The 11079-nt window shown below is 40.8% G+C and overlaps 1 protein-coding gene across 9 annotated transcripts in view; it reads left to right on the forward strand.

The window, feature by feature from the left end:
• Positions 1 to 7021, forward strand: part of BCL11A (BCL11 transcription factor A) — a 99515-nt gene extending 92494 nt beyond the window's left edge. For all 9 annotated transcript variants that reach the window (XM_081100855.1, XM_081100850.1, XM_081100851.1 and 6 more), the window contains one exon: positions 6180 to 7021. In XM_081100855.1, the coding sequence (XP_080956981.1) occupies positions 6180 to 6281 (102 nt within the window). In that variant the 3' untranslated portion in view covers positions 6282 to 7021. The remainder of the gene's footprint in view (positions 1 to 6179) is intronic.
• The last annotated feature ends 4058 nt before the right edge of the window (positions 7022 to 11079 follow it).

Consider the following 11079-nt stretch of genomic DNA (forward strand, 5'->3'; position numbering starts at 1 on the left):
CGTGCACTGTACAATTTTCCCAGTTTACAGGTCTATACTTAAGGGAAAAGTTACAAGAATGCTGAAAAAAAAAAATTGAACACAATCTCATTGATGAGCATTTTTTAGAAAACTAAAAAAAAAAAAAAACCTTTGCCAGCCATTTACTTGACTAATGAGCTTACTTACTTGGACTCAACATTGCAAGCGCTGTGAATGGAAAACAGAATACACTTAACATAGAAATGAATGATTGCTTTCGCTTCTACAGTGCAAGGATTTTTTTTTGTACAAAACTTTTTTAAATATAAATGTTAAGAAAAAAATTTTTAAAAACACTTCATTATGTTTAGGGGGGACTGCATTTTAGGGTTCTATTGTCTTGGTGGTGTTACAAGACTTGTTATCCATTTAAAAATGGTAGTGGAAATTCTATGCCTTGGATACGCACCGCTCTTCAGGTTGTAAAAAAGAAAACATACATTGGGGAAAGGTTTAAGATTATATAGTACTTAAATATAGGAAAATGCACACTCATGTTGATTCCTATGCTAAAACACATTTATGGTCTTTTTTCTGTATTTCTAGAATGGTATTTGAATTAAATGTTCATCTAGTGTTAGGCACTATAGTATTTATATTGAAGCTTGTATTTTTAACTGTTGCTTGTTCTCTTAAAAGGTATCAGTGTACCTTTTCTGGTAGTGGAAAAAAAAAAAAGACAGGCTGCCACAGTATATTTTTTTAATTTGGCAGGATAATATAGTACAAATTATTTGTATGCTTCAAAAAAAAAAAAAAGAGAGAGAGAGAAAAACAAAAAAGTGTGACATTGTACAAATGAGAAGCCATATAATGGCCGTTTGGGGGAGCCTGCTAGAATGTCACACAGATGGCTGTCATAGGGGTTGTACATATCCTTTTTTGTTCCTTTTTCCTGCTGCCATACTGTATGCAGTACTGCAAGCTAATAACGTTGGTTTGTTATGTAGTGTGCTTTTTGTCCCTTTCCTTCTATCACCCTTACATTCCAGCATCTTATCTTCATATGCAGTAAAAGAAAGAAAGAAAAAAAAAAAGGAAAAAAAAAACACCCCACAATGTTTTGCAGTTTTTTTCATTGCCAAAAACTAAATGGTGCTTTATATTTAGATTGGAAAGAATTTCATATGCAAAGCATATTAAAGAGAAAGCCCGCTTTAGTCAATACTTTTTTGTAAATGGCAATGCAGAATATTTTGTTATTGGCCTTTTCTATTCCTGTAATGAAAGCTGTTTGTCGTAACTTGAAATTTTATCTTTTACTATGGGAGTCACTATTTATTATTGCTTATGTGCCCTGTTCAAAACAGAGGCACTTAATTAGATCTTTTATTTTTCTTTGTTTTTATTTTTTTTTATTTGGATGACCAAAGGTCATTACAACCTGGCTTTTTATTGTATTTGTTTCTGGTCTTTGTTAAGTTCTATTGGAAAAACCACTGTCTGTGTTTTTTTTGGCAGTTGTCTGCATTAACCTGTTCATACACCCATTTTGTCCCTTTATTGAAAAAAAAATAAAAAAATTAAAGTACACAATGTAAGCTTCTTGTGTCCTCATTTGACACACTCTATAAATTACTTTCAAGAAAATAACAAGTTTTAAGAGAAGGCCAGTCAGTCTTTTTCAGGATCATTTCTATGGGCATTTTGATGCATGTATTATATACCCTAAAGGAACATAAGATACTTACTATATTAAAATAGATCTATCCCAAACTATGGAAATAGTTTTTAGACTTTATAGTTCTAGAATAATTTTCAAGAAATAGAAGGTGTTTTCAGTCTGATATTAAAAACTTCCCCTTTATCTCCTCACAGTAATCCACTCAGATATAAAGAAAAAAACATAGTGGTAATAGCATCTTAAGCTTTGATTTCCATTAGATTTTTTTTGCTGTTCTTATTGTCTAAAAGTTCTTTTCTATTCTCCCATTCTCATCCTACCTTAGAGCATAATGTAAACAAGGTGTTGTTGTTCTTTTAAAAAAGGAATTAGCTTTTTTGTTCCCACATAAAGTCTTTCCTCATGTCAAAAATGAACACACCTCCCAGATCTAAAAATCCAGAAATGAAGGCATCAAATGAAAAAGAGAGAGAGAGAGAGAGAGAGAAAATAATGAAAGCAGTAGCCAGATGTAGCCAAATCTGTGGAATCAGCCACTGATGTTCTGAGATGTGTGTGGTGGTTTGCCTTGTGATTCTGAGCTGCTAGGGTCCCTAGACGGGACAGATCTTTTAGGCACTTTTATAGGGTCTTCCTGGCTGATAGCAGATTAGGGTGGGAACATCTTTCAATTAATTATCTTTTGGTCAATCAACAGATTTATGGAATGAAACATCATCTTTGAAAAGCAAGTTAGGTCTATTTTTAAGCCCTCCCCCCGCCCCCCCGCCCCGCCCCCGCCAGCCCCTTAGAAATCTATGTTGTCAGTTTTACAAGTACTGCAAGTTGCAGCATCTATTTGCCTTATTACAACATATTTCTGTGATACCCGTCTCCCCATTCCCAGTGTAGATGAATGGACACAACATTGTTTTTATTCTTGTAAAAACCAAAACAAAAGCCGTTCTGTTGTCTTCTCGTGGTAGCATTTTTTCTGTTGCTCAGTTCTTATGCCCTGGTGCCTGTGAGGTGGCCTTTTCATGTAACGCCTTTTATCTGAGGCAAGAATAGTCTTATCTTTCTAAATAAAGAGAAAGTAGTAGGGTGTTTGTTTGCTTTTTAAAGCCTGTTTGGGTGGGAAGCAGAGAGTGGAGGCAGAGAGAAGTCTAGAAGAGGGGATTTGGGAGAGATGGGATGGGATGGGGTGGGATGGGATGGGATGGGGCGAGGCTGGTGACTTGTAGAACTTGATAATTGGCAATGAACTGAGGGCAGATATATGTGTTTTAGATTAGGTTACTTCACAACTGAATCCAGAATGCTGTTCAAGACAGAACTATTCCCCAGTGCCAGACCAGTTTTAGACGTGGTGACTTCTGCTCCACCATATTAAATGTCTTTAAAACCGCTGTGTGTCCCTATTACTCTTTTATTGGGAGCTATGAGTGCAGCTGTGCACGTTTTATATACAGTATTTATATTAATTTCTCAGTATATGAGGCTTTTAGTGTAATTAGGTTTTGCGACCTGGCAGAATTAATGGTGGATACTATATACTTGTATGTTCAGATTTCTTAAATCAAATGGCAGATAAGAAGGGATGCAAACATCTGGTGATAAATCACAGATTGTGCTTGATTCACATGATCCCAAAGTGAAATAAATTTATTGGGAGACAGGTTCTTCAGGGTTCTTAGTCTCCTGACTTATCAAGGCCCTCTTCTAAAATACTATTTCTGAAACTGAACAAACAATGGAAGCATGAAAACCTAGACAATAAGAATATAACTTATAAATGACATCTTATATCCAGAACATTAAAATTAAAAATATAAATGCAAAATAACCAAAAAATCCCCCACATTTTCAACAGTAGGATGAGTTCACGATATCCTTTTAAAATGAGGGAATACTATGAACATTAACATTTTTCAAAAATTTCAAATAAGGTTATATGACATTCCCAAATGTGTGGGTGCAATGTCCTCTATATACCTGAACTGCCAGTTATAAAGACGGGGCCTTTTTATCTTCATTTTGAGAACAACTTAATAAACAGGAATACAGCAGATGGTATGTCTCACAGACTTTAAACCAGAAACTCAATACAAGGACTGTCTCCATCCTGAGACCATTTATTAGCCTCTGTTTAGGACCTATAGGACTGATGAGCCCGGTTGCTAAGAAGTGAGGTTTACACTTGCTTCTTCGTTTGTAACAGCAATGGCAGAAAGTGTGAAGTAGTTGAGTTTTTCCCAGGGCGTTCTGTGACAGAGCTGTTTATTTAAATACCATTTTTGTATATGCAATAAGTACATACTGTATATGTTCATAATGCTAGAAGTGAGAATTTGAAAGGAAGTGGCAGTGAGGGTTAGATATTTCATTTGGAGAAATAAGGACATGAGGTGGCTTATTCTACAGGTACTCCAAGTTTGGGAAAGGGTACTAGGATATTTCAAAGCCTTCCTGAAAAGATCCCATCCTGTCCTGTTTCAAACACTTTACTCCTGGAGAGTGAGGGAGGAAATACAGGGTTTTCTGTTTTTAAACCCTTCCCCCACTCCCTACACACACACACACACACACACACACACACACACACACACACACACACACGATTTCTTATGACTGTGCTGTAATCCTGTCTTCTTCCTGATGATGCTGCTACTCTGTTGTCCCCGCGGCTAGTGTGTTCAAGAATGTACCCATCCCATTTTCTCTTGTTTTTTTGGCGTGTTTTTTTTCCCCACCAGAAAACTTCACTTTAAAAAAAGAAAAATTCTGAGAATTTTGCCGATATGAGGATGGGATTGGCAGTGTTCTTTAAACTGCTTGGAAAAAAATGTTTCTTTGAAAGACTGTTAACTTTTAAAAGGCATAAGCCACTTAGCAAAATTTCCCAAGTGTCTCCTAAGGCTCTGAAGCTCCCAATCACAAATAAATGAACTCATTTTTAGAGAAATGGACATCAGAACACATAGGCAGAATTTGGATTACATACATTTATTCCAGGGCTGTGACAGCTACATATTGTAGACATGGGTTGTTGGGTATCACTTTTTTTTTGCTTGCTGTCATTTTGTTATCTCATTAGCCCACTGTTTCATTTAGCAAAACACATGGCCAGTGAATCAGCCTTTAGGGGATGGGCCTGTTTCTCTCTCTCTCTCTATTCCCCAGTGTCATCTATGGTCATAGGATGCGATTAATTCTCCTTTCAAATGGGAAGGAAGACCAATACAGGTCACATGGGTTATTGTACTCCAACTCTAAACTTGGCTGAACACAATGCAGTGGTTGGTCCAAATACTGGTTTTCCTTCCTGTAAAGTGGCAAAGGCTCCTTAAAGAGAGCATATATCAGGTCTTTATGAAACAGCAGAAAAGGCAATCTAAGGATTTCTCCAAAGTCTACCCTCTAAACCTACAGGGACCCCCCACACCTACAGGGGGCTGTGCTTTTAAATAACAGTGAGCATGGTACATGCCCATGCTATACTTTGTCTGTTAGGGTTTTAAATATTGGTAGCAGGTCTGACAAAGGGGTTTGATGGGGGTATCAGCTAAAGGGGCCTCAACGACAAGGACTTAGGGCTGGACTGGGAACCGGATTCCCAGAGCCCACCTGGACACAGCAGGCCCCTCAGCCAGGTCTCCACCACTCAGGATTCCTGAGAGCAGCTGAGCTCCAGACCCTGAGCCTCCTGCGGAGCCAAGTCAGGGGAGAGGAGGCCCCAGGCCCCTGCTTCAGGTCGCCATGGCAACGAGGCCTGGAATGCCACAGTGGTAGCCCTCTTCCTCGGCACATCCACATCCGGACTCCCAGTTCTGCTGCTTCAAGTCAATGTACACAGCAAGGGAGGAACCCCGGAGGAAAATAACTCCCATCTTTCCCTCACCATTGCCTTTCCCCCTTACAAAGAGAAAAAAAAAAAAAGAAAAGAAAGAAAGAAAAGAAAACTGCATGTTTGAAAGAAACTACAGGCAGTTTTTGGTGCAATTTGGGAGCAACTATGTTGGGTTCTGGTTTTCCTCTTCAGAGATTTGTTCGCCTCTTGTAAATCGTTGGCTGCTTTGACGTTGAACTTGATGACATTTCATGTTTTCGTTGTGCTGCTTTTACATCAATTTTGATTTTTTAGTTTCTTTATAATTTTATTATTATTTTAAGGAAATGTCCCCCTTCCCTCCTTCCTCCCCTGTTCTCCTCAACCAAAGGACTGTTTCCTACTCAAGTTTTCTCAGTCATAAGGGAAAGTGTTTCCTTCCAGGTGTGTCCCCAGTTTATTAGGACTATCGTATGATTGGGTAGAGGGTCTGGGTCCTTTGGGGGAAGGCACGGAGGGAGCTCATGGGAAAGGCACTCGGAGGTTAGAGATTGGGGGAGGGGGGGATGGAGTTTGGAAATCATGTTTAAGATGCCAGTGGCTCAACCTGTGGCTGGTTTAAGTTATAAGTGTAAAAAAAAAGCTAGTTAGAGAACAGAAAATCACTGGGCCAAGTCACACCTGTACCTTTTTTCTCCCCCTCCTCTGTCTCCATCCTCTTTCTAGGTTCTTCACACACCCCCATTCGGCGTAGTGTCCAGAGAGCTCAAGATGTGTGGCAGTTTTCGGATGGAAGCTCGAGAGCCCTTAAGTTCTGAGAAAATTTGAAGCCCCCAGGGGCGGGGTGGACGCGTGCCGCCCGGCAACATCTGCGTGGTCTGTCATCCTGCTAGTTTGTGGTGTTTTTCTGACAGTAGCCTCCAAGAAGCCGTGTGCGAAGACAGAGTCCTGCAGAGGCCTTCCTGCCTGGGCCTGCAGCACCATTTTATTTATATTTTTTAATAAAAAGTAAAAACAAAAAAACAGACCCACATTGGAATAGTGAATCAGTCCCATAGAGAGGGCCCACGGACCAACGCTGCCCCGAGTGACGTCCCGGCCCCTTGAAACCAGCCAACCTACTTACCCATATCGTGGAAATGAGCATGAGTCCCCAACCCCTTGTTTCTATACATTCTATGTTGTCTTTTAAAAAGTGTGCTTAACATTGACACAATAAATGTTGGAGCTTTAGGTGGTGTTTTCTTGTTCTTTAATTATTAATGTTTATAAGACAATGCAGCTGCTTATAACTTTGTATTTCTGTACCCGTTTCCTGCAGACACCCATTGGGTGGGTAGGAAGGACAGATTTGAGGAATGGGTAGGAGGCGTAGGAGGGGAAATAGGTTACTGCTTATTGGATGGCATAAATTTTCAAGGAGAAGCAACATGCAAAACTTGGGGATAAATCATAGCGATATCATAATTAATGTAGTAGTAGTATTGCTGTTTATTAATGCTGAAGTGTGGTTTTCCTAACTGTCTGACTTATAATTTGCATACCATTAAATAATGCATAATATGGCACGCTGAATTCTGTTTTTCAAATATATGCTTTTGGTGGCTACCATGCAGGATTTGAATTTGTCTTTTAATTTAGCTCAAGAAAGATAACGTCACTGGGTTAGTGGTGAATCCCAAGGAAGGCGGCAAATGTCACCAGCTGCTTATTAAATATTCTAATTTTAGGTTCCCAAACCTTTGGCAAATATATCTTAATGCAGACAAACAAACACACATAAAGCTTCGTTATTACTTACATCAAGAAATTTGGAACAGATTTTATAAGGGGGAAAATTTTAGGAGGAAAGAGGTTCAGATCAGAACACACTATTGTAATGATAGTAATGCCCCATTACTTAGAAATCAGTGACACAAATAAGTTATGTTTACAGACTGGTGATAAAGACTCCTTCTGGCCCAGTTAACTTGCAAAGAACTTTTCTCAGTTTGGTGTTTTCTATTGCCTGGAGATCCAGAAGAGAACTAGAAACCATATAGCATATTAAAATAGGTTTATAAATAATAAAACCCATGTATTGTAGATGTACATATTGGCTGTGCATGTGAGGGGGTGGGGGGAATCGTACCCACTCACCCTCTGGCTAGATTACCTCACCTTGTGGGAAGATAACAAAATTACTGGCACTTGGATTCTTTCCTGCTTATTTATTCATCATAAATAATGACTCCTTTCGGTAGCCTGCTGCCTTATACCTTCTACAGTGCTTTCATGTACATTATTTCATCTGACCCTCACTGGGACACATCTCACCACTTCCACTTTAGGATGAGGAGAGTGAGGCTCACCCAGGTTCACGGCTTGCCTGAGACCACGTCATTAAGGTGAGGGAGAGCCCAGAAGCCAGGTGTTCTGGTATTGAGTCCAGGGCTGATCCCATTAAACTCTGTAACTGATCAAAGGGAATGTCCCTCCCTGTGCTGTTAGCACACATGCCTTGAGTGTTCATCAGCCCACATGTATGGTTCACGCGCATGCATACACATCACATCAAGGATGTCCATTGGTGAGGGCATGCGCAGATGTCTCTTCCCGCCAACAGCTGTGTGCACTGCAGGAGCAAGTTTCCCTCCTCACCGCCTTTCCCCAGTGGCTTCTCCATGACAAAAAAAATACTCTGACTGACTAGGTGGCCTTGATGAGTTTTTGAGATGCCTTCACACCTAGGTGAGATGGTACTTCCAGACAAACTGTTTTGTGGAGAAATATTCTCCCCGCCCCCTGTTCTGCCTGGGTTGTTGACACTTAAGACCATTAGGGATTTTGTGACAACATCCTTCCTGAATGTGCTAAGGTCCTTGCTGATAACTAGAGTGATGGCACTTTAAAGGGGAGACCTGACTGAAACAACAAACAGGGTTTTTGGACAATTTCAACTTGGTAACCACACTTGGTGTTCACTACACTTTCATTTCGTATTTCCTCTCAGAGACAGTTTGTAAATAAATGGATATTTCTCGAAGTGAGATTTTAGGGGGGTGGGAATGGGCGAGGAGAGAGGGAGTGGGTAAAGGATATCTTTTTTTTCTTCCCCCTTTTGGAGAAAAAAAAGATCCCCTCCCCCCTTTTTAAAAAAGGTTATCCCTTTCCTCTTACCTTTTTTGGTTGAAAGAAAAAGATTCATTTATGAAATTCCTATGAAATAATGATGTTGTGCTAGGGCTAGGACTTTTGAAAACCCACACAGGATTGATGATCACTGAAGACATCTCCCTGTGTAACCTGTCAAGGTCATGGCCATCCACTAATGGTCGGAGCAGCAGAAGGGGCTGACAAATCCAGTTGGGGTTCTCACCAAGCCCTATCCTGAGACTGGAACTCACATTGCAGAGAGATTAACTGTTGACCCAGTATGCACCGAGCTCGGATTTGAGGACACAGCCCCAAGTGCTCGAGAGGGTGGGGACCAAATACGGGATATCGCTCTTACCCTACCAAGCCTGGTCTATGCACATTAATTCTGTGGTCTGTCCAGATCGTCACACTAAACTCAAAGGTCTGTTAGACTTCTGGGTGCATGATGATAGAGGCTCAGTAGCTTCTGCAGCACCTAGCAACCAGCCTTTTGAATATAAATGATTGCACCTGGTGGTCATTTAAAAAAAAATCTTAGACAAGGAGAGCTAACTTGAATTCTACGGGGGCCTAACTGGGTGGCCCCAATCTTGGCAGAATGTTTCCTGGGCACTTTTGCTTGGCGTTTTCAAGAGCATTTGCATTGGATGAGCCAAGCCTTTCAAGGAGTGAGGAATATCTTTCAAGGTGTGTGTCCTGACATGGTTTTCTTGTTTTGAGGGCTAGATAGTGAGGTTAATGTTGAAAAAGATGATTATTAACACTAACATGTATATTTTTCTTCAGTACTTATGTTTATTACTATCAAGCGTTCTTATTGTACAAATCAATGTCCCAGAAAGAAGTGGTAGAGAGGGTCAGAATTGAAGTATTTGGTGGGCTATTGTTTCTCTTCCTCCATGCCTCATACATAGCTCTGGCTCCTTTTGGAGCCTAATGTGAGGGAACAGATTTGAGGAATTTATAGGTTGGCTGTGAAGTCCGTATGAAGTTCAGCTGGAAGTTCAAAAACAACAAACTGCAAGGATCCATCCTGTTTTAGTTCTTAACCAACAACTCCCCAGGCGAGACAGCACTCTTCAGTTTGTATGCCCCTAGGGTTATATGAAGCCAAAGAACTTCTCACTTCCAGCAAAATCCAGAGACAGTAACTGTTTTCCATCCCATCTTGGCATAAACTAACATACTCTTTGTTAAGCCACATTACCTTTCCCCTTGCTTTATGTTTTTAAAAATGCTCCCAGGAAATGTTGAAGATTTATAAAGCACTTTTATAGACATGATAGAATCAATTTTCTTAGTGATTCTAGGAATTCAGTAAGACCAGAACAGACAAAAGCTGCAAGGAGCCACCCCACTCATGTATTTTACAGATCAGGGCAACAGAGGCCCACGGATTAAGTGAAGGACCTATGATCACACAGCTTGAAAAAAAAAGTGAGAGCCAAGCTTGAAACCACACAGTTAGTGGCTGAGCCAGGACTGGAATCCCAGCCTCCAGCTCCTGTGCAAAGGAATTCTCACTGAAAATCTCTCCCTAGCGGCCTACGAAGTTCAGCGGCAGGAGTGGCAGAAGAGTGTGCATTACAGAAGGATTTAAGAATGAAATCAAAAGCTTGTTTGGGTGCCAGTCCTAGCGGGGAGCATGTAAGCATGGCCCACATTTCAAAGGTTTCTAAGCAGCATGCTGATGACAGGTCACTACCAGGGAGGATTCCTCCTTTAGTTCACCTCTCTGATGGCAGAAATAAACTTAGGGACCAACCCTTGTAGGGAGACAGCCTTTAAAGTCAAAAAGGCATAACAAAACTAAATGCATTTCAAATGACTTAAATAGATCGCACAATCTGCTCCATTCTCCAGACAGGATTTAAGAGAAACTCCCACTTAATTTGAATTTTGAGGCTGCATCACATCCTGCTAGACAATCCATATAACCAATAGCATGACCTGAATCATGTTACTGGGGCTATTTAATTTTGAGTTCCAAGGTGGGGAAGGAGCAATGAACTAATGGGAGGAGTGATGGCATACAACTCGACCGTGAGGATTATTCCACTTCACATCCTATTCAGGCTGCACAGTCTTTTTCTGTGCAAGATCTCATCTTACTCATTTCCCCTTTTGAACAGGGGTCCCAGGCTCTGTGTTTAGAGATGTACAAATGTGATCTTATTAGATCTGCTATGTTCAGCTCTTCTGCTGCCATTGCTTTTCTTGCCAGCCATCCTTTGATTCACACGCACTTTTTTTTGAATGAACACGGGTTGACTTCCCATGTCTTGCGGCTGGACAGGGCGGCAGTTGCTGTAGGGAGCAGCTGCTAGGAGCCTGCAGGGGCAAAGTCATCCCTGAAATAGGAGCACGACTGGGGGAAGTCTCCCAGAGCAGCCATGAATCAAACATTCCCTTCAAGGTGGGGGTGGAGCGGGTGGAGAGGAAGTCATTTGCCCGATTTTACCCCCTAGTGATAGTTCCCTGAATTTCC

The sequence above is a fragment of the Myotis nattereri genome, assembly GCF_964212035.1.
Source record: "Myotis nattereri genome assembly, chromosome: 10".
Classification (NCBI taxonomy): domain Eukaryota; kingdom Metazoa; phylum Chordata; class Mammalia; order Chiroptera; family Vespertilionidae; genus Myotis; species Myotis nattereri.